Source organism: Macrobrachium rosenbergii, chromosome 42 (genome assembly GCF_040412425.1).
Source record: "Macrobrachium rosenbergii isolate ZJJX-2024 chromosome 42, ASM4041242v1, whole genome shotgun sequence".
In the NCBI taxonomy this organism is placed as follows: Eukaryota; Metazoa; Arthropoda; class Malacostraca; order Decapoda; family Palaemonidae; genus Macrobrachium; species Macrobrachium rosenbergii.
The window spans coordinates 38,828,822-38,854,408 of NC_089782.1; the positions used below are offsets into that span (position 1 = coordinate 38,828,822).

General features: G+C 37.3%; 1 protein-coding gene across 4 annotated transcripts in view; it reads right to left on the reverse strand.

Moving 5' to 3' along the window:
• LOC136828285 (carbonic anhydrase-related protein 10-like) overlaps positions 1-25,587 on the reverse strand; it is a 455,301-nt gene that overhangs the window by 281,193 nt on the left and 148,521 nt on the right. For all 4 annotated transcript variants that reach the window (XM_067086160.1, XM_067086159.1, XM_067086162.1 and 1 more), the window contains one exon: positions 19,746-19,802. In XM_067086160.1, coding sequence (XP_066942261.1) covers positions 19,746-19,802 — 57 coding nt within the window. The remainder of the gene's footprint in view (positions 1-19,745; positions 19,803-25,587) is intronic.

Genomic DNA, 25,587 nt, shown 5'->3' on the forward strand with positions numbered 1-25,587 from the left:
TGTCCCCACGATTCCAATTCATTTATCACTTATATAAATTCCCCTTCGGCGACAATTCTCCAACGGAGATATACCGAGGTAGCGTGGATTTCGATATTAAGCGACATTTGTAGCTTCATGATTGTATAAAAATCACGGTGTGATAAAAAATTTCATAACAAGAGCTGCGTGTTCCAAACGTACCAATGAACTGTCATGGCGGAGGTGGGTCATTGTCGAGGCTAGTACACTTTCCCCGCTCACGACGGGTAAAAACAGTACGACATCTCGGCAAAAGACTTATACCCTCTCTTGATGGCTCAATGGTTTACGTCAACTGGAGTCGCTGAATAGGCTTTCGTCGCGGGTTCGTGTCCCCACGATTCCAATTCATTTATCACTTATATAAATTCCCCTTCGGCGACAATTCTCCAACGGAGATATACCGAGGTAGCGTGGATTTCGATATTAAGCGACATTTGTAGCTTCATGATTGTATAAAAATCACGGTGTGATAAAAAAAATTTCATATATATATATATATATATATATATATATATATATATATATATATATATAATTACACACACACACACACACATTATATATGTAAATATATATATATATATATATATATATATATATATATATATATATATATATATATATATATATATATATATATATATATATATATATATATATATATATATATATACATATATATAATGTGTGTGCGTGTGTGTAATAAGACAAACTGCACGTGACAAATATATATGCAGATAACCATTTGAAAGGTGGAAATTTCAGAGCAGGTACCAGAGCTTCCATGTATCATGTACACTTCTTGAGGGTACTTTAGAGTAATTTATACCCCAAAGAAGTGTTCGTGATACACGAAAGTACTTGTTACTTTGTCTTTAATTTTCACCTTTCAAATTGGAATTGCATAAGAAGAAATATGCATAAGTGCAAGGTGAATTGTTTAAGGATAGCAATGCAATGCATCTTCGCTTGAACTTTTGAGGTTCTAATTGCACTACATCCTCGAGGAGACTGATATGAAGAAATAAACTGCCTGCAAACTAAACTTGATGTAAAAAGGATTGCTATACTAATAATATTAATGTGAAGATGTGGAAAAATATATAGTGAATAAACAGAGTGCATCAAAATAAACTTACATCAATTTAGATGTTAATAAGGAATATGAAGATATTAAAAATAAGCACGATAAAAATTAATAAAGAGCATACGGCTAAGAAAATCTGATCAAACTAGAATTACATAAAAAGGATCGAGAGACTGAATCTGCGAATATAAGAAAATATATAAAAAAGAAAGAAATCACACGAAATATGTATATACAGATAAGAGTGGAGCGATGGCAATAAGAGACATCAGGAAAGAAGCAAAACGGGAATAATAATAATAATAATAATAATAATAATAATAATAATAATAATAATAATAATAATAAGAAGAAGAAGAAGAAGAAGAAGAAGAAGAAGAAGAAGAAGAAGAAGAAGAAGAAAAGCAGTATTTTAGTTTTAAGATGAAACATTTCACTCAGAGCAATACGTTTCTTTCCTCCTCGTGTCGTATTTTGGAACGCTGTTCCTACTTCTATATTCCCTGACTTCTAATATTTCTGCCGTTAAGTGACAGGTCTACCTATGCTTCCATTTTTAACATATTCATTTCCGTCGGGTCTAGGCTAGTAAAGGTCACTAGGTTTACCGTCCCACTGGCATTTGCTCTTGAGGAGAAAAACAATAGTAACAAAAAAGCAAGCGTCTAAAATCTGAAAATACTTTGTCTCTTGTTGAGTGGAATAAATACTCAATGAAGCCCAGGTACTATAATTCACGTCGGTACGTAATCGCCTGTCAATCATTCTGACAGCTGGCAGAAATTAGTATAAGGATACCAAAAGAACGTCTTCTAAAAGGCAGTTTAAATATTTTTTTATTAGTATTCCGTATGTAATGATCAGTAGCTGTCGGACGATAACATGTTTTCAAACGATTTTACGTTATCTTCTCCTTATAATACATATCAAAACAGCCCTCCACAGTTATACTGTTGTATGAATTTTCTGAACTGGATTAAGATTACAAGTGTGATACCAGAAGTATTACTTATTTTCTTTTGATTTGTCATTAGTTAGCAGACGAATGAAAACTAGGGCTGTACTAATAATTTCGGGGTTTTTAAAGTCATAAAAAATTCACTTCCTGCCATTATTTCACCTGAGAAACATGGATACTGCCACAAATATTTGCAAAAACTGAAAACCAACTTCAGACAGGGATAAAGACATGAGTCACGTCCCTTCCCACTGAAAACCAACTTCAGAGAGGGATAGAAGAGAGAGAGTCGAGAGAGAGAGAAGAGAGAGAAACAACCGTGCATGGTTATACGATTTTGTAATTTCTGACAAAACTCGTTCAAATCTAATTAACTTTAACTAAGGTCTAAAACAATGCATACTCTAAATGTTTTGATTCCATCTACAATCGACAGAACAAAGAAACTGTAATGACGTTTTCTTCATTTTTTCCTGAGTTTTCTGTCATCAGATAATTATGCATTACGTATCAGTCGTCATGAAATCGACTATCAGGTGAGATAAAGCAAATGTTAAGGGAATAATTACAATGCTAATCTCCATGACAAGCAAAATTAATATATCTGTTCAATGGAAAATTTTCTTTGGAGAATTTTACCGAAATGTCAAGTCAGCACAAACATGTGCCTTAGCGTCAGTTTAATCAGTATACAAATTACATGCATGTGCTCTTCATTTACTGTGACTATGAATTCATAAATAAATGAATTCATAAATGAGTATATGAGTATTTGTGTGCATAGCCTGAGAGATACAAACATGCACACTTCTACAAAATATATATGCTGTAAGTCTACAGTTAAAGGAAGAGTGAAAATAAAAACAAATTCTAATTTCATTCAAAGCACATAGTTCTGCCATCGTTAAAACCATTAACCACTATGATCATATATTTTTTACTGACCAGAAACTCTCAGTTGTCGAATAAAAAAGGTAAAAAAAAAATTAAAAGGGAACCTCTACTTAGATTTTCTTTGCGAAAGTACACATCACATTTGGTTCCCAAAACCTGAAGTAATAGTGTGTAAGGTTACGGCTTGTTTAGATTCTTATGCTTGGAATACTTGGAACAGTTGAGCAATCCACTAGGAAGTCTCAAAGCCTAAAAAGTGGCATTTCTATCAACCCAAATATCTAATCAACCGATGCCAGTAACAAAGTCTACCTTGGTTAATATCATCTCTTAAATCAAGACGCAACTTTTTTGCCAACAAACAGCCTGTCAATCAAAGCTGTCAATCAAACAAACAAACCGACACGAAAACACAAACCTCCTTGCCAGAGGCACCAGACCCGACACATCAGAACGAGAATTCCAAAATATTCCAGCTCGAAGAGACGGAGGGCAATCATACCCGGGAGGGCACGTACCCCTAAAAGGAAGCCACCAGTACCAGTTGCGGAGGGCATTGTCCACAGCTGTCGGCGTTCTATTCGAGAAATTCGCATTCCCACGAAATGTTCCACCACCACCATCACCATCCTTATCATTACCATCATCATCATCATCATCATATAGTGGTAATGAGCGTCACCATTGTCATCATCAAACAACATTTCGTAACGATCGCTCCTCCGCGTCCTTCGACGAGGAATGATTCTTCCAGCCGTCAGTGATTTTAAAGTGATTTTAAAGTTATTTTATTAGTGGCGTGTTTGTTACTCGTAAGACAGCCATGTGACGTGACTGATGTTGTAAGTGTCACAACTTTTAAAAGTTTTTTTTTAACTCGGGAGAAGTTATTGTCGCTGGCACTTTGTTACAAAAAAAAAATAATGATTCTACTTCCGGTGCGCGTTCCTCACTATCACCGTATGAATTTGATGATGAATACAACTGGGATTTAGAACAACAACAGTCCAAGTCCTTCAGTTTTCTGTAAAAGAAAACTATTGTGCCGGCTTTGTCTGTCCGTCCGCACTTTATTCTGTCCGCACTTTTTCTGTCCGCCCTCAGCTCTTAAAAACTACTGAGGCTAGAGGGCTGCAAATTGGTATGTTGATCATCCACCCTTCAATCATCAAACATGCCAAATTGCAGCCCTCTAGCCTCAGTAGTTTTTATTTTATTTAAGGTTAAAGTTAGCCATGATCGTGCTTCTGGCACCGATGTAGGTACCAACAACACAGACCACCACTGGGCAGTGGCTGAGTTTCATGGGCCGCGACCGAAAGCTTCATACGGCATTATATGCTGTACAGAAAACCTTCGGCGCAATTATTACTTGTTTTCTTTAGTTCCCATAACTGGCATAACACAGCCATTAATGCCTTTTCTCATACGCACAAAACCAAACGCGACGAAAAACAAATAATAAAAAAAAACACAATACAGTCCACGATTTATTGCCTTCAATTTTATCACTTTGATTTTCCAGGCAATATCACACAGAAGTCATTGGCAGTTCGTCGTTATTATATAAAAAAACGTTTTCATTTCTAATAAATATGCGGTCTTCCCTCTCGACGTGTAATTTATGCACTGCTGCTTTCACGGATGAGCAGTTCGTCATGTCATACATCTCATTAAATCATATGTCATTTCATCTTATCATATCTTGACATGTTCAGATTCCTTCGACAAAAATATGATTTGCAGTTAATAGTTCTTTGAATTTTTCAGACTCTGATATACGCAAGAGATGCGTATTTAAAAAAAAAAAACATGGAATAACATAGACGATATTCCATTCTCCGTAACGTTATAATTACGAAAAAGATCTACTCGCAATTAACACATCAAACTTTTGTAATATCAGGCCGAGCACAGGACGCATTGCAAATGATTCCAGCGAAGTCATAGTTTGCCAATAAACTGCAAAGCGTGATTTAATTACCATTTTGATAAATACGGTTACAAGCTACAACAGTAATTGCCAGATTGAATTTATAACATCTATCTATTGCATAGATTAAAATTTAATAAAAGAAGCAAATCAAATAACACCAAAGAGGCAAGGAAAAACTATTCGCTGCATTTTTATTTATAAAAGAATATTTTATTTTTATTCTGGGCAATATAATTATAAATACAAAGAAAAAATTATTTACTGATTCATAAGGTGACTTATGACATCGCAAGCTCTTGCCCTAAAGCGGCCTTTAAATAAGGTAAGGAGTCAAGGGAACGAGGCAGGCTGATGTGGACCTCTGGACGCTGACCAACAAAAACAGACGATCCCTCACTCATAATAAAATATTTATATAGTAATATTTATTATATTTATATAGTCCCAAGAGAGACGTATTCCGAACAGACTCTTTGCCCTAAAGATGCCTTTAAATAAGGTAAGGTGCAAAGGGAACGAGGCAGTCTGGTGTGGACCCATGGACGCTGGCCAACAAAAACAGACGATTTCTCGCTTATAATACAATATTTATATAGTAATATTTATATTTATATAGTCCCAAGAAAGACGTACTCCGAACAATTCTCCACCCTCAAAAAAACTAATCTCAAACCCCTTTTTTTTTTGAAGAAGAAGAAGAAATGCTATATATTTCATTTTCATTTCGGATAAAGGAGAAGCCGAGTACGCCGGTTGCAAACAGTCCCTTTAATTTGGAAGTGCTAGAGACACCGGTCTAATATGTATGCAGAAGACGTCGAGAAATCCCGGATTCTTCCTGAATATTTGCAGATCAATTGGCAGTGGGAATCTTACGTTCAATTCGGCAAACAGAAGGGAACTACATCATGACTGCTGCTGCTGTCCTCCTGCTGCTTCTGAGGCATCTCCTGCTACTGCTGCTTCTGAGGCATCTCCTGCTACTGCTGCTTCTGAGGCATCTCCTGGTACTGCTGCTTCTGAGGCATCTCCTGCTACTGCTGCTTTTGAGGCATCTCCTGCTACTGCTGTTGCTGCTTCTGAGGCATCTCCTGCTACTGCTGCTGCTTCTGAGGCATCTCCTGCTTCTGAGGCATCTTCTGCTGCTGCTACTTCTGAGGCATCTCCTGCTCCTGCTACTTCTGAGGCATCTCCTGCTGCTGCTGCTTCTGAGGCATCTCCTGCTACTGCTGCTTTTGAGGCATCTCCTGCTACTGCTGTTGCTGCTTCTGAGGCATCTCCTGCTACTGCTGCTGCTTCTGAGGCATCTCCTGCTTCTGAGGCATCTTCTGCTACTGCTACTTCTGAGGCATCTCCTGCTCCTGCTACTTCTGAGGCAGCTCCTGCTGCTGCTGCTTCTGAGGCATCTCCTGCTGCTGCTGCTTCTGAGGCATCTCCTGCTGCTGCTGCTTCTGAGACATCTCCTGCTACTGCTGCTTCAGAAGACATCTCCTGCTATCTGCTGCTTCTGATCTACTGGCATCATCTCCTGCTGCTGCTTCTGAGGCATCTCCTGCTGCTGCTGCTTCTGAGGCATCTCCTGCTGCTGCTGCTTCTGAGGCATCTCCTGCTGCTGCTGCTTCTGAGGCATCTCCTGCTGCTGCTGCTTCTGAGACATCTCCTGCTACTGCTGCTTCTGAGGCATCTCCCGCTACTGCTGCTTCTGAGGCATCTACTGCTGCTTCTGAGGCATCTCCTGCTGCTGCTGCTTCTGAGGCATCTCCTGCTGCTGCTTCTGAGGCATCTCCTACTGCTGCTGCTTCTAAGGCTTCTCCTGCTGCTACTGCTGCTGCTTCTGAGGCATCTCCTGCTGCTGCTGCTGCTGCTGCTTCTGAGGCATCTCGCTGCTGCTGCTACTTCTGAGGCGTCTCGCTGCTGCTGCTGCTTCTGAGGCATCTCCTGCTGCTGCTGCTGCTGTTGGTTCCCTTTTCTGCACGAAGGTCTTAGTCTTATTTTCCATTTTTTTCTTCCCCAGAATTTTAACTTTCAAAGTCCTAGGGAACTCCATTAAAAGTTCTGTAAGTGTTTGCTTCTTTTTGTATACTTAAATATTAATTCAAATTCCGTAACCTGTGAATTGTAATTATATTTATTTACATGTTATGAATATCAAATCTAATTGACTTTCCAACCCCGTTAATTTAGAATTTATGTGTGTATATGTGTATATATATACTGTATGTGTATATATATATATATATATATATAATATATATATATATATATATATATATATATATATATATATATATAAAATTATATTATATATATAATATATTTATATATTATATAATATATATATATATATATATATATAAATATATATATATATATATATATATATATATATATATATAAATATATATATATATATATATATATATATATATATATATATATTATATAATATATACATCCATATATATATATATATATATGTATATATATATATATATATGTATGTATGTATATAATATATATATAATATATATGTATAATATATATATATAATATATAATATATATATATATATATATAACATATATAATATAAAATAATATATATATATAATTATATACATATAACATATATAAAGTTTGTATTGTGGCATGATTTCATTCACAATCCCTCAGCAAAAGCATGAACGTAGCAGTGATTACTTTTTCTCATCTCCTGAGCCACCCTTGATACGGAAAACGACTCGGGTAAAATAAAATGACATAAATAGCCACCGAATCCAAAAACGAAATCATTAGGCAAAAAAAAAAAAAAAAAATCGTATATCCAAGGCAAAACCGTCTGCCATCACAGAAGCCCCACCAACAGCACGTCATTGAGACGTACCTTATCCTTGCATGAATGTATGTACTTATGGAATGGAATATGAAATTTAGTTCAAAAGCCAAGCGCTGGGACCAATGAGGTCATTTAGCGTTGAAAGGGAAATTGAGAGCATTAAGGCTTCAAAGGTGTAACAAGAGGAAAACCTCGCAGTTGCGCTATGAAATAATGGATGGGAGAGGGTGGAAAGTAAGACGGAAGAAAGAGAATATGAATGGAGGTACAGTAACAGGAATGGAATGGAATATAGAGTTTAGGCTAAAGGCCAAGCACTGGGACCTGTGAGGTCATTCAGCGCTGGAGAGGAAAATGACAGAGTAGGTAGATCTGAAAGATGGAACAGGAGGAAAACCTCGCAGTTAGTAAGAGGAATGAAAGGGGTTTGCAGCTAGGGGCCGAAAGGACGCTGCAAAGAACCTTAAGTCATGCCTACAGTGCACTGCGTGAGATGCACTGACGGCACTGCCCCCTTATGGGGTCTGTGTGCTTCTGGACAGCGCTAGTTCCTCGTTGGATGGGTGAGTATAGTTCTCAGCTAGCACGCTGCTGGCCCAGCGTTCGATCCCCCTACCGGCCAATGAAGAATTAGAGGAATGTATTTCTGGTGATAGATTTTCATTTCTCGTCATAATGTGGTTCGGATTCCACAATAAGCTGTAGGTCCCGTTAACTAGGTAACCAATTGGTTCTTAGCCACCTAAAATAAGTCTAATCCTTCGGGCCAGCCCGAGGAGAGCTGTTAATCAGCTCAGTGGTTTGGTTAAACCTAAGGCATACTTATGGACAGTCCTTTTCAAGGCTTCCATCTCTCACTTTTGTATCCTTAATAAACTTTTACTATTTCGCCATTTCTAGCTCTTCATCACCCCCTCCCCAAGTATTCCCCGCTGACTCATTCATTAGAAACTCCTATAACTTTTCTTCCCAGCACATTCACCCATCACATTTTAAAAACCTTAAAAATCCATAACTCACAGTTTTCTGAAAAGAAACTATTATGTAACTTTGTCTGTCCGCAGCTCTTTGTTGGGTGAGTCGGTAGAGCTGCAATTTTTGGTTTTCAATTCTCCGGCCGGCTGATGAAGAGTTAGAAATTTATTTCTATTGATAGAAATTCATTTCTCGCTTAATGTCTGTCGGTTCCACAATACCCGTTTCTAACCAATTGGTTCTTAGCCACGTAAAATAAGCCCTCGGATCTTTAAAAAAACTAAGGTATACTTTTTTTGTCTGTCTGTCCGTCCGCAGGTCCGCCCTCAGATCTTAAGAACTGCTGCGTTGGTTGGCATGTTGATCATCCACCCTCCAATCATCAAACATACCAAATTGCAGCCCTCTAGCCTCAGTAGTTTTTAATTTATTTTAGGTTAAATTTAGCCATAATCGTGCTTCTGGCAACTTAACAACACAGGCCACCACACCCGGCTGATAGTTTCATTGGCCGCGGATCATACAGCACTGGACCGAGACCACCTAAAGATAGATCTATTTTCGGTAGCCTTGATTATGGTCTGTACAGAAAACTCGACTGCGCCGGCGAAACTTAGGCGCATTTTTTTACTTATATTTTTTAAAGACACTCTTCCTTTGCATAGCATCCAATACCTTGTTTGGCATCCCAATTTTGAATAAACTTCACTCGAACCAAATTAATTTATAACAATTCCTCTCAGCCACTTAAAAAAATACCGTATTTTCAGTAAAACCATCACGTTCTTCCTAACATCTATCATACCTAAAGGGTAATTTAAAACCTGAAAATTTCACTACTTTTCACATCCTGTGTGAATTACGAATTATCACATCTCAGCGCCATTTTAATCCGGAAATTTTAGGAATTCCACACATCATTCTTACCCTTTATCTCCTATTCCAGAAAGTTTCTTTCACTACGTCACCTCTTCGTGCGATATTTAAGAGTTTCTAGAGTCATTCATTTTCTCAAGTCAGGTAAAATTTGGCAGAATGACAACTGTACATGTCGGCAAAATACAACTGACTGAAGGTATTTCTCTTCAAATATTCTTTAGTTATATCGTTTCTGTTGGTTGGACAGAGTTCTGAGGTTCACAGAAGATTCCCACCCCACTTTTACATCGTATGTTGGCATAACGCCGGCTTAATCTTATATGTGTACATATATGTGTGTATATATATACATATAACAACATGCTTGTGAAGAAATAATGTATACTTTTCGCCATAATCCTAGCTCCCCTCCACCTCTTTGAGCTCGCAGCACCAGAAAGGTAAGATCCTCCGGTTTTAAGTGAATCTTCAGGGATGGGTGTTACCCTTCCACCCTCACTCTTGACCCAAGCTACGTGGAAATGGGCAGCTGGCCGGCAGGGGGCACGGACCTAGCAATCACGAAACAAACACTTCATGGAACCTCCTCTGACTGACAATCATCTCAAACGAAACAAACACTATCATGGAACCTCCTCTGATTAACTGACGGCTTGATTCAAAACCAATTGGTTACATCTCAAACCTACAGCAAAACGATTGAGAGAGAAATTAATTTCTATCACCAGAAACAAATTCCTCTTGTTCTTCACTGGCCGGAGAGAGAGACCAACAGAGAGAGAGAGAGAGAGAGAGAGAGAGAGAGAGAGAGAGAGAGATGCAGCATGAAGACTAGCTGCCTCTCTTACTTACTGCAGGAAGCATGCAATATTTTCCACCCTGCTCCACGGTATAGTAAGCGGGTTTATCACGCGTCATATTTTCCATTTGAAAAAGGATATGGCATGCTCTATGCATGCTGATAATACCCTGACCCTCGAGAACGTGCGCCCGAGGGGGAAAAAAATTCGCTTTCATTCATTTTAAAGCAGGCTTTTCTTCCCGCGAATTGCTTTTGTTTTTCGAAGAATAATAATTGCGAACCATTCATCTGAGGCTTTACTTTCTCCCCGCCTTTGGTTGGGTTCGTTTGGAAGGGAACATTTTGCTTCGGTACTCTTTGTAAATTTGATCTTAACAAGTGTGTATGTATGTATGTATGTATGTATGTATGTATGTATGTATGTATGTATGTATGTATGTATATAAACATATATATATAAATTTTAAATATATATATATATATATATATATATATATATATATATATATATATATATATATATATATATATATATATATATATATATATATATATAAATTTATATATATATATATATATATATATATATATATATATATATATATATACATATACTCGTTCACCGAAAATATGGGAACTTTTATTTACAACTCCGGCTGCTTTATTTAGCTTAAAACGTTTTTTTTTATTATTTTAAAGAAATTTTGCGTATGGTTTAAATGCACAGTATTTCAGTAGCGATACATCTTAAATTTTCATTTAAAAATAATTACCTGAAACCTCCTTCACTGTAAATTAAAAGGACAGATTCCATTTCCTCAAAAGAACACGTTATGTTGTCTTAACCAAATAATAGGAAAATCAAATCTTCTATAGTCTTTTTACGTCTTCTATAGGAGGTTTTGTACGCCAAGTTGCCTAAGTAATAATCTCTCAGCAAATGTTTACCGGGGGCTAAGAACCTAAGAACCCCCTCTACGAGACTGATTTTCAATTGGGATCGTATCTGGATCTGAATTTGGGCGAAGGTTCTTAATGAAGATTAAAAGAAAGGTTCCCATAAGCCTAAGATCTTACGAACACGCAATTCAGAACAATTTTTTTTTTTTTTTGGCGTTATGGGAAGTCATCACATAGAATTGCACGGATGGATTTTGCAGAAAATATTGTAAAATAAGCACCACATGACAGTGCTTAAACCTACATATTTTAAATAATTTAAAAGAAAACTCTTTTACCTTTTTCCGTTAAATAACTGGGAAGCAACGAAAAACACAATAATTCGGTGTGATGCAAATATATTTCGGCAAAACAAAATTTGTAACTAATTTTTCAAAAGATTTCAAAATAAGTCAAAAACTGAGCAATGACCAGTCCACCATATCTTGGCAGTAACCCAGACTCGGATCTCTGTAATAATGATTAATTGTCTTTCACCTGGCGTCACAACGAATGGGGTCAGTGATGCCCATCGTGTTAATGGTTGCACCGGGAACAAATAATGGGGCCATCAGATTTAGTCACCGATACCGGTTGGAAAAAAGCCTGAAAATAGACTGATATTTGTACTGTGTCATGTCTATATTACCTGGCATTTATCATCTAACTCACTCTGAACGATTGGGCTTACACTGCAGGAACTTTTATCAAGGAATAAGTAATTCTGTTTACTTTAACTTCCGGTTCCTATTTTACAGGATTTAGGGTTTTAAACAAAGTTTTTGGGGGGGAGGGCTGTCTTTCAAAACTAAATCACGGAATATGCTTTTTCACCCTAAGAGAAGCAGTACTTCAAGGAACACTTCTAACTTAAAGGAACACGTCTAACCTCGAGGAACACATCTAACTTCGAGGAACAAGTCTAACCTCGAGGAACACGTCTAACTTCAAGGAACACGTCTAACTTCAGGAACACGTCTAACCTCAAGGAACACGTCGAATTTCAAGGAACACGTCTAATTTCAAGGAACACGTCTAACTTCAAGGAACACGTCTAACTTCTTGAATAATAAAATAAAGCAAGCAACCCTGCCTTTATTGTGGCTTAGATAAGAACTGATGCAGTAATGCACACACTTCCTTCTTAAAACAACATAACACTTCGTTATTTCCTTCTTAAAACAACATAACACTGCGTTCTGAAAACAGTTTCAAACAGTGCTTTTCATATAAGCACATGAATAAAACTTATGCATTTCATAGAGTAGGTTAACGTTCACAAATGCTAATCCATAAAAAGTACCAGACGAGAAAACATCTAAAACCCGCAGATCGCATAAATCCAACAGTGTGACGCAGCGCTCTAAATGTTCGGGAGAACCTCATGCAAAGCGACGCAACAAAATCCAGCCCACCAAATAAAAAGGCGAAAGCAATATGCCCCATGGAGAGACATGATAATGAAGCCTCCATGGGGGCACATAAAACTCGGGGGTGAATTATGATTCATCACGCTGTTTATCTTTCATAAGGGTCCCCGAAGCTTTCCGGAATGAATTCCATTACGGGGCAATTTCAATGTATCTTTAACACCGCGAAAGCAAATGACGGGAATGGGCTTCTCTGGTGATGCGCCTGCCATGAGGAGTGAATTCGTACGGCTGTAGAATAGAATATACAATTTAGGCCGAAGGTCAAACGCTGGGACCTATGATGTCATTCAGCTCTGAAAGGAAAATTGAGAGTGAAAGGTGACAAAGGTGTAACAGGAGGAAAACCTCGCAGTGGTATTAATGAAATTAAAAATGGATCAGCAGCTGGACCAGATGGCGTACCTGCCATATTGTTAAAGAAAGTAGTTCATTCAATCGCAAAGAGGGTGGAAAGTAAGATTGGAAGAAAGAATATGAAAGGCGGTACAGTAAAAGGAATGAAAGGGGTTGCAGCTAGGGACCTAAGGGACGATGCAAAGAACCTTGAGTGATGCCTACAGTGCACCGCGTATGAGGTGCACTGACGGCACTGCCCACCTACAGGGCATACGATTGTAGACAGCGATGGTAATTAGCGAATGGCTGAATAAAGAAGAAAACGGCCCTTTGAAACGAGAATGGAAAAACAAGCAGGCGACCCCACAAGGACGTGAGAAAAAGGCAGTTCTGATCCTCTACTTCCGTTAAATTAAGCATTGAAATCATGCATCTGATAGTTGTTCGTCTGCGATGAGTCGCAATCCGGTTGTAAAGGGCCAAGTCGTTGGAACCTCATCCCCCCGAAATCCTTAATGGGAATCAGAGATGTAACACAACAATAATAATAGATCTATCAATATATTAAAAAATATATATAAGTAAAAACAAATCCTTTCGGGCCAGCCCCGTGAGAGAATGATAATCAGCTCAGTGGTGTGGAAAAATAATAATAATAATAATAATAATAATAATAATAATAATAATAATAATAATAATAATAATAATAATAATAATAATAATAATAAATCTGAAGTAAAAATGATACGAGGTAAGGAGGAAAATTCTTACAAACTTAAGACGAAAAATTTGATTTGTCAAAGAACTGAAATCGCTATCGGACTCTTTCAAGATTTACCTCTTAAAACATCAACATAATGATACTTCGTATATAAATCTCCGTTTTTTGCCCGAGAAGTACGAATATCAGTTTCCTGTCTCTTTTTAGCTCTGCTGGTTAATAAATAATAGCGATTATCGTAAATCTTTTAACTTAATGCCAATTATAAGCAGTATTTAATAATTTACGAGTCTGAGTCAAACAAAAGTTTGCGGGGGGAAGAGAGAGAGAGAGAGAGAGAGAGAGAGAGAGAGAGAGAGAGAGAGAAAGAGAGTAAAAACAGTAAGAGTGGAAAGAAAGAAGAACGACTAGCAGAGAGAGAGAGAGAGAGAGAGAGAGAGAGAGAGAGAGAGAGAGAGAGAGGAGACAAATGAGTAAAACAGTAAGGAAGTGACAAGAAAGAAGAACGGACTAGCAGAGAGAGAGAGAGAGAGAGAGAGAGAGAGAGAGAGAGAGAGAGAACAGAAGAAGGAGAGAAGAGAGAGAGAGAGAGAGAGAGAGAGAGAGATACCGAAAGGAAGTGACAAAAAGCAAATAAAATAATTAAAACAAATGCACTCCCACGAACTGCAAAGATGAACGCTGGAAAACGGCAGCAAAATATCAAAGGAAAAAGAGGTGGACAGCCGATATTATCCCGGGCCAGACAGGGACGAAGAGAGAGAGAGAGAGAGAGAGAGAGAGAATCTGTTAATAAAAAATGGAATGGCCAAAGAGTAAACACGATTGTGTCAATCAGTGTGGATGACTGGCGCAGGCAGGACCTGGGTAGCATATGGCGCAATAACTGCCTCTCTTAAACAAATACGGTGGAGGGGAGGGGGTTGGGGCGGGGTGGGGGCGCCCGACATATTTCAGGATGCACAGTGGTCGGAGGACACAAGTGCTTGACACGTCGGGACCTCCTCCTCCTCCTCCTCCGCACACATCCTAAAATCCTATCATGCGCCTATTTGGCAGTGAGCAGAGAAGGAAAACTAAAAGCAATTTTCGTGGGTTAGAATATATCAGTTCATGCACATGCATGCAACGTTTCACGTTGATCCACAAACACGCAGTAAAATCATGCGTGTATGTATTGTGTGTGTGTGTGTCTGAACACTGGTATAATGTTTAATCATGCGTGTATGTATGTTTGAATATTCGCAAAACGTTGCTAATGCAAGTTACGAAAGTTTAATATACTTAATAATCCTGACGATCATTCTTATCACTATAAAAAAAACTATTTCTTTTAATTTATCAAACGATACATTCTCAATACTATATATATCTTTTCTCTTAAATTCCAAAAACATGGGTTTACATCATGTTATTGTTAACCTCGCTATTCTCAAATCAATTTCTACTGGAAAAAGTTAAATTATTCTTATTCCATAGTATTCATTGTTTATTAAAGGAATTGCCAGTTCATGTCCATATCTATCTAAAAAAAAATAAGGCAATATCACTATCATAAACATAGAATGAATCGTATTATCGATATTTCAAAATGTGTTTTGTCAAGAACCTGAGAAAGAATGACATGTCAGGGGAAGCTTTCAAAATTAATAAAGACTCATCATGAACGGTAATGAGGTTCTGTAGTTCATTGTGTATAGAATAAAATACAATAGAAATAGAATTTAGGCTAAAGCCCAAACGCTGGGACCTATGAGGTCATTCAGCGATGAAAGGGAAATTGACAGTAAGAAGGCTTGAAAGGTGTAACAGGAGGAAAACCTCGCAGTTGGACTATTAGACAAGTATTAGGGAGGGTGGAAAGTCAGATGAAAGAGAGAATATGAAAGGGGCTACAGTAAAAGAAATCAAAGGAGTTGCAGATAGGGGCCGAAGGGACTCTACAAAGAACCTCAAGTACAATAATGCCTACAGTGCACCGCATGAGGTGTACTGATGGCACTACCCCCCTACGGTGTTCAGTGTCTATAGAAAACTGTATGATGACAACAAAGAATTATGGGATAAGACAAGGGGAGTAAATGGAGTGCGGATTAACTGATGTTCACAGATAACTCAGCTTACTGGTGATAGTCAAGAGAAGCTGCAAGAACTATTCGGAAGTGTAGGAAGATTGAAATGCAAATAATTTTTAGCTAGAAGACGGAATGGGAGAGGAAGACGGACGTAGGAATGTTTGTACAGGCAAAAGAGGAATGGCAGTACTTTATTTGCAGAGAAAATTTAGCCGATAAAAGAATGATGAGTGGTACCGAGATGTAACCAAAAAGATCTGGAAGTAAGGAGTGTTAATGGAAGTCAGTGCGTAGATGAGGAAAGGATGGTTGGGCCATTTCACCTTTAGGGAAGTGAAGTGCGGATGTCAAATGCGAATGATAGAAAAAAAAAAAAAGTCAAAACTGTCGAGGTGAACAATTTGCAAACAGCATGTGAAGTAAGAAAGGTCGAAAGGGTGACGAATGTAGCAAAAATCTAGAGGAGATGAACATGGTTTTTTTAAGTCCTGAGGTGGCTTGGTCTCGAAGAGGATGACATGGTTGATGAAGAGTGTAAATCTTCCAAGAGTAAAGGGAGAAAGGAAGAGGGGAAAAACGAGGTGTGTAGAAAGGGCCTTAATATTCACGAAATTGCACGAAAGGAACCACACTGACTGTTTATTTTTCTCAAGCCATCTACATTATTACCAAAATAATTTACCAGTGGATATATATATATATATATATATATATATATATATATATATATATATATATATATATATATATGTGTGTGTGTGTGTGTGTGTGTGTATGTGTATAATGTATATATATATATAAACATAATACACACACACATATTTTTAATAATTTATTATATGTGTGTGTGTATTTGGCATGTTTTCGACTGAAATGACAGTCTAAATATACATCTCATAACACACACACACATATATATATGTGTGTGTGGGTGTGTACTTACATGGCATACGAAATGACAGTGCAAAGTCCGCCATCCTTAATACCCAGCAGCACACCTCAGATTGCCCCCATTAACCACCCTACACACGACCACGGGGCTCTGCCATAATCTCTGATCCCTCTTTACTGTATGGTAGGATGTAATCATCTGGCCTAGTGACTTCACTTAATAATGACTTGGCTTAATGTCGGTATAAAAAAGTAATACGATTGCCCCAAAGTATCCTTTCAACACACAGCACAGGGCTCTCTCTCCATAATCTCTGATCCTCTTTACTGTCTCTGGTTGTTAAAATAAAGTTAATCATCTTAGTTTAACCAGACCACTGAGCTGATTAATAATGACTTGGCCCGAATGATTAGATTTAAAAAAACCAATTGGTTACCAGAGCAACGGGACCTACAGCTTAGTAATCCTTTATAGCAGAAATGAATTTCTATCACAAGAAACAAATTCTCTTGTTCTTCTCTGGCTCTCTCTCGCGACCAACAGAGTGGTAGCTGAGAACTCTCTCAGCGAGGAACTCTCTCTCTACGTTGTGATTACTTTTCTTGTTTCACTGCAAAAATACATTATCATATCTGAGCACTTATGATCAGATTATTACTGAAATAATTGCTTTCTTAAAAGCGGTTTTATCAACGTTCCACAGGGTGGTGTTCTGACAACCTCGATTTCTCTTTACTGTTGACAAGATCACTGGCCTTGAAAACTGAACTGAACATAGAATTCAGGCCAAAAGCCAAGCACTGGGGCCGATGAGGTCATTCAGCGCTGAAACGGAAATTGACAGTAAAAGGTTTGAAAGGTGTAACAGGAGTAAAACCTCGCAGCAGTTGCACTATGAATCAATTGTCAGGAGAGGGTTAAGGAAAGTAAGATGGAAGAAAGAGAATATGAAATAGGGTGCAATAAAAGGAGCAAAAGGTGTTGCAGCTACGGGCCGAAGGCACGCTGCAAAGAACCTAAAATAAGTAATGCCTACAGCGCACCGCATGAGGTGCACTGACAGCACTACCCCCCTACGGGGTTGGCCTTGAAAATGATATCGTGCAAATTATAGATGGTATAACACGATTCTTATTGTAGCTATTTGTGTACCCGAAGCATTTAATCAACGCCACTGTAAAGGCTGAACAAAAAAATGCATCACGCAACAAATACATCAAGAAAGACGACTCTATTATAGAGAATTGCTAGATATCAGATTCTCCTCACTAGATAAAAAAAATTCTTTTTGCTCAAAGTTAACCGAAACGAAGTTTTCCAAACGCCCATCGCCTTCTGTGATGCCATTTTTCAAGGTAACAAAAGTACTGCACAGGAAAAAAAAAACAAATCAGGGAGGTTTTTGTTATTGCTGTCCTCAAAATAAAGGCAATATTTCACGCAAGACAAATGGCAGCGAGATCCCTTCTGAAGCATGTTATTAACGGCGATTTTTCTTTGCTTTCCTCGCTACCTGTTGTGTGTGAGTAACGCGACCGAATCACGTGAAGGGAGGAATGAGACCCCATTTATCTAAGGAACAACGGCGCAAATCATTACATCAATCCAAGCTCCTAATGGACGAATGATAAATGCGATTCGGTTACCATTTAATGAAGGGTCATTGAAACGGCTTCTTACGTCAATAAAAAAAAAAATTTTCCAACGGTGGGTTACTTAAACTTCTGAAACGGAGGTTACTTTAAAAAATACCCTTCACTTGTTACTTTGGTTAAGTTGCCATAGAGTTCAATGGACTCTCAAAAAAAAATTTTTTCACCTAATGGAGGAATGATAAATACTTCGGTTACCATTTAATGAAGAGTCACTGAAACGGCTTCTACGTCACCAACGGAGGGTTACTTTAAAAAAAAAATACCCTTCATTTGTTACTTTGGTTGCGTTGCCACTGAGTTCAATCGACTGTCAACAAAAAAAAAATTTTTTTCCTCGTAATGGAGGAATGATAAATGATTCGGTTACCATTTAACGAAAGGTAACTAAGACAGTTTCTACGTCACCAACGGAGGGTTACTTTCAAAAATACCCTTCACTTGCTACTTTGGTTTCGTTGCCATAAAGTTCAGTCGACTCTAAAAAAAAATTAACTGAACAACAAAACACTTCTGAATGGAATCAGATGAAGCGGGATGCATTGCCAGATAAATATTCAAAAGGCAGCATCAGGGGATATTTTTATCAAAATCTCAATTACTTTTATCCAAATCCTTCTCTTTTTCTCGGACCCATCGGGCCCGGCATAAAACTCTGGGAGGTGGGATTTGCATTGGAACGTGCAAATGTTAAAGTACCGTCAACAACTGTCAGTGAAGAGCCGGCGTACTGCAGGTGGAACAGTCAGCTGAGCCGAGATGTGACGATTTCACAGTTATCAAGAAATTTCACTTGAAAAATAAATTTATAAAATTATTTCCCAACAGGGATATTCCACTCTCTACAAGGGCAGTGGGCGATTTCACAGTTATCATGTAATTTCACTTACAAAAAAAATTCATAAAATTATTTCCCTACAGAGATATTCCATTCTTTTCACTCCACATTCATTAGATTTCGATTTCAGAAAATTCGGCTATAAAGCCAAGTACTGGGGCACTTTCAGCCATTCGGTGATTAAGACACTGACAAGAGGGAGTTGGAGTGGTTGGACAGCAAACTAGAAGAAAGAAAACTGGAATGGAGGTCAAGTATACAGCTAAAAGGTAGGTGCAGTTAGGGGCCTAATAGATACTACCAATAATTTGGCAATGCCTGCAGTGTGCCACGTGAGGTGCAATGACGGCACTAACCCCTAAGAGGAGACTGATTAGCTACAGTTATAAAGACAATTCATTAGCATACAAAAAAAAACATTATTTATCGAGATTACTTATAGAAATAAGAAAAATTAAATGACACTTACCAGATATTCCGTCGTACGTCCACCACCGCTGCCAATCCCAGCTAACGCCTAAACCAGCTGAAAGTAAACAAAAAATTAATGAATTATTGCTTCTGATGAAACTCTATAAAAGCAAATTCACCAATACGTTGCAACGATAGTCGAAAATTTCTCTGGAAAACAAATTTATCGTTAGTTCATACTGACAGCTGGAAGAATGTTTGAAGATATGGCAGCTAGAATGAAACAAGATATAATGTGAAATTATGACTGAAACAAAAGGTATGATTAGCTTTGTCATTAACAGGATGACCTAAATTTAACGTATATAATATAAAGAGTAATGCAATTGCCTTCATACTAGAAAGCAATCCATCACTAACAGTATAAACCTACAAGTTGTCCAATGGAATTTTTCACTTACAAAGTAATCGACAATAATACTACCTGCCATCAAAAGAATATATCTCTAGTCATCTACATGAAATGCACAAAGTTGATCTTAAAATTATTTCACTCATATTTTTGTTTTTATTTCTTGTTACCACTCGTACACACACACACACATATATATATATATATATATATATATATATATATATATATATATATATATAAAAGCATTCAGAGAGAGAGAGAGAGAAGATTCAGAGAGAGAGAGAGAGAGAGAGAGAGAGACAGACAGACAGAGAGGAAGCTTGTATGTTTCCTTCCTGGCTCCTGTAACTGATGTTTTTGAGCCTTAAACAAAGGTGGGCGTTCTTGATATTACACACACACACACAGAGAGAGAGAGAGAGAGAGAGAGAGAGAGAGAGAGAGAGAGAGAATGATAATCACAAAAGTCACCTGCTTGCCCTTTGGCATTTGTTTCAACTGGACATTCTCTCTCGTGTGTTATACACTACACCTACCAGAAATATTAGCATTACCTCAACGAAATAAATTGTTCTGAGGGAATTCGGGGGCAGAGCAGATTAATCTTAATCGCGAGAATTATTTCGCTTCCTGTCTCAGACATTCACCGTGGCAATAAACACTCGTCAAAGATTAGCCCGAACAAATTAAACTAAATAACGAAGGGATACTTAAAAAAAAAAAAAAAAAAAAAAGCTTGGTATTTACGCGGGGAGAAATACCATGAAAGTCACGTTCATTTCCCTGCTGAACTTAATGGCATCCACATCATCCAGTGGATTAACACTTGCGCGTCCAAAAAGGGGGCCTGAATGTCGCCCCCTCTTAATGCCAGACAAAAGGTTAATTCTGACACTTTCAACGCTGAAAGACAAGGGAAAGAAAAGGCGATGGGTATTGTTGACACGAGTATCAGCGGAGCTAAATGGAGGCAAAGAAGAGAAAGTAATGACGGCCTTTGAGAGCAGAGGAAACGAATGGCAGAGGACGGGACGTTGGATGGATGAGAACGAGGACAAAAGGGGTCGGTGAAGAATGACTCTTCCTCCCCAGGTGAGGTGGCTTCGATGATCGTTTTTGCTTACAGTAATGACATTATTGCTCGAAGCAGCTGAGCCTTGTCCTTTATTTGATGTTTAGGTTATTGGTTTTCATTTTTTTTTTTTTAGAAATCTGAACTGTTTATTTTCCCGTTCAGCTAAACCTTGTACTTTATTTAATGCTTACCTAAAGGTTATCTTTTTTTTAATTTTCAGAAATCTGGGCCTTGTCCGTTATTTAATGTTTAGGTTATTAGTTTTCAATTTTTTTATATTTAGAAATCTGAACTGTTTATTTTCCCGTTCAGCTAAACCTTGTACTTTATTTAATGCTTACCTATAGGTTATCTTTTTTTCAATTTTCAGAAATCTGGACTTTGTCCTTTATTTAATGTTTAGGTTATTCGTTTTCATTTTTTTTCATTTTTAGAAATCTGAACTGTTTATGTTCCCGTTCAGCTAAACCTTGTACTTCATTTAATGCTTACCTATAGGTTATCTTTATTTTTTTCAGTTTTCAGAAATCTGGACCTTGTCCGTTATTTAATTTTTAGGTTATTAGTTTTTTTTTTTTTTTTTTTTTTTTTTTTTTAGAAATCTGAACTGTTTATTTCTCCGTTCAACTAAACCTTGTACTTTGTTTAATGCTTACCTATAGGTTATCTTTTTTTTAATTTTCAGAAATCTGGGCCTTGTCCGTTATTTAATGTTTAGGTTATTGGTTTTCATTTTTTATTTTTTTTTATTTTTAGAAATCTGAACGTTTATTTTTCCGTTCAGCCAAACCATGTACTTTGTTTAATGCTTACCTATAGGTTATCTTTTGTTTTAATTTTCAGAAATCTGGGCCTTGTCCGTTATTTAATTTTTAGGTTATTGGTTTTCATTTTTTTTTATTTTTAGAAATCTGAACTGTTTATTTTTCCTTTCAGCTAAACCTTGTACTTTATTTAATGCTTACCTATAGGTTATCTTTTTTTAATTTTCAGAAATCTGGGCCTTGTCCTTTATTTAATGTTTAGGTTATTAGTTTTCATTTTTTTATTTTTAGAAATCTGAACTGTTTATTTTTCCGTTCAGCTAAACCTTGTACTTTATTTAATGCTTACCTATAGGTTATCTTTTTTTTTATTTTCAGATATCTGGACGTTGTCCTTTATTTAATCTTTAGGTTATTGATTTTCATTTTTTTTTTATTTCTAGAAATCTGGACTGTTAATTTTTCCGTTCAATGCTTACCTATAGGCTATCTTTTTTTTATTTTTAGAAATCTGAACTTCGTGTTCCAATTTCCTTTACGTAATTTGCTTTCCATTTAACTATTCTAACTAACATATGTTTGACTCCGCGTTTCAAGCGAGAAAGTATTTTCTAAAAAAAAAATAAGGGGTAATGGAAAACGATTGGTTAAATTTAAACTGCCACGTTCGCTAAACCAACAACGGGTAAGCTATGATCATGATATGCAAATAAAACACGTTCCCTGGGCGGAAATATTCCGCAGTATTACTCAAAATAACGGTGACACCCAGTGTCAAAACATATCCAGGCATCACCGTGTGCGCGCGATGTGTGCATGTGTTGTGAAGAGGCGTTGCCCCTATTTGTTGATAGGCAATATGGCACAGCTGATAGGCAATTTCTCTCCTCTTTGCATCTGTTTGCAAGGTAGTAAAGAGGGCCAGGCCGAAATGCCCCAAAATATTTGGCAGGAAATCCGTTCTAGAATATTTTGTTTAACACGGCAAAAGTACACGTTTCTCTCTCTCTCTCTCTCTCTCTCTCTCTCTCTCTCTCTCTCTCAGAAGCTAAATACATGTTAAATTTTATAAAGAAGTTGACGAATCTCTCTCTCTCTCTCTCTCTCTCTCTCTCTCTCTCTCTCTCTCTCTCTCTCTCTCTCTCTGAAACTAAATACATACTACATTTTGTAAAGAAGTTGACGAATCTCTCTCTCTCTCTCTCTCTCTCTCTCTCTCTCTCTCTCTCTCTCTCTCTCTCTCTCTCTCGGAAGCTAAATACATATTAAATTTTATAAAGAAGTTGACGAATCTCTCTCTCTCTCTCTCTCTCTCTCTCTCTCTCTCTCTCTCTCTCTCTCTCTCTATTAAATTTTATAAAGAAGTTGACTCTCTCTCTCTCTCTCTCTCTCTCTCTCTCTCTCTCTCTCTCTCTCTCTGATGTACCAGATATTCACGATTTCACAGTGAAAGTAACTTACACACTTTCACAGTGTCCAACTCTCAAATATCATTCAGCTGAAATAATGAAACATCTGGTTATCATACAACTTCAACTATAATCAAAATCGATTTTAATTAACTCACAAACGTCAAGAATGCTTAATACTTAATTGAATAGATACTGTTCGTGTTTGTGTGTGAGTATGTTGATATATAATATGTCTGTAACTTCAGAGTATAACCTACCTTACCACGTCAAGTCCTGACATTCTACGAAATTGATTGATTGATTTACGGCTACTAAAACTGGCATAACAACATGTGGGTTATTGACGCCGCAATAAAATTAAATATTAAAAAAAAAATTAATGGAAGTTCCACATATGAGGCGTTCAGCATCAGAAGGGCCCCTCGCCACAAAAATTTTTTTGTTACAAGCATCAATATTTTGGAAATTCAACCTGCTCTAATTTCTTTATTTTTCAAGATACAAAGTTGAATTTTGTATGAGATGAAGTATTTGCGATCAGGAATAGAATAGTATGCATAAAAATATTTATAGTTCATATTATGAAACATCTAAATACACATTCTGAGCTCCGATTTAAGTATCTAAGTGGCAACCCAGTAACTTATCAATTTCCGAGTCCGCGGAGTTGATCTTTCTGATACCAGGGAAAGGTCACTAAAACCACAGGAAGCTCTGAATGAGTTGGTAATCTTATTAAAGACCTGTGAAGAAGATGCAGGGCGGAACCCGTCCGCAATACGTCTTCCACGCCCTTCTGACCGCCCCCCAAAAGAGTTTGTCTTTGAAGTACTGGTTCTCAGTTTAGCTCAGTGTTATCGTCTTTAATAATAAAATAATGATATTATCTTGACACCTGTGTGCATTTAAGGATGTTAGATAAAAGAATGGTTGTATTTGGAAGATAAGAGAGCAATAAACATGAATATCATTAAGCTGTAACCGCTAATTACTTAATGTTCTGTGCATGCACGATATCGGTAAAACACAGACAAGTCTGCCACACAAATTGTAGTTTTGTCTACATGTATGCATATGTATGTATGTATATATTATATATGTATGTATATATATATGTATATGTATGTATATATATATATATATATTATGTATATATAAACATAAACATATATATATATATACAAAATACATATATATATAAATATATATCTACACACATATATATATATACATATGTATGTATGTATGTATGTATGCATCCCAATGAAAGAGACCCCACCAATCAAATGCAACGCTGATATGAGATGCATCTAACTTTGAGCCAGAGGCAGGATACGTCACGAAGATTAAACACCTCCAACTGTGGCAAAAATAGAGCCGAACCTGCCTCTAATATATCACTGGCACGAGCCAGAATCAATGATCCAGCCATAACAGTGTTTTGTGCGGGAATTATACTTTATAAAGGTGAACGCTTTCGAAGCCCTGCGGAGCTCATCGCAAGGCGCGTCTGTAAAGATGAACTGTGTTCACTCGACGCCGGACAGGGAAATGCACACACGTTTTCACTCAGCAGTCCTTTGCAAACACGAGTGCAACGTTATGACATATATACATGCGTGCAACATCGTGTCATACAAACACGCGTGCAACGTTATGCCATACAAACACGAGTGCAAAGTTATGCCATACAAAACGAGTGCAACGTTATGCCATACAAACACGCGTGCAACATTATGCCATACAAACACGAGTGCAAAGTCATGCCATACAAACACGCGTGCAACATTATTTCATTTATGCCATACAAACATGCGTGCAACATTATCCATACAAACACGCGTGCACATTATGCCATGCAAACACGAGTGCAACATTGTTCCATACATACACGCGTGCAACATTATGACAAACACGTGTGCAACATTATGCTATACAAACACACGTGCCACATTATTAAATACAAACACGAGTGCAACATTATTCCATACAAACATGCGTGCAACATTATGCCATACAAACACGAGTGCAACATTATGCCATACAAACATGCGTGCAACATTATTCCATACAAACACGCTGAAACATTATTATCTACAAACACGCGTGCAACATTATTCCACACAAACACGCTGCAACATTATTATCTACAAACATGCGTGCAACAAAAATGCTGCAACATTATATCTACAAACACGCATGCAACATTATTCCAAAAACACGCTGCAACATTA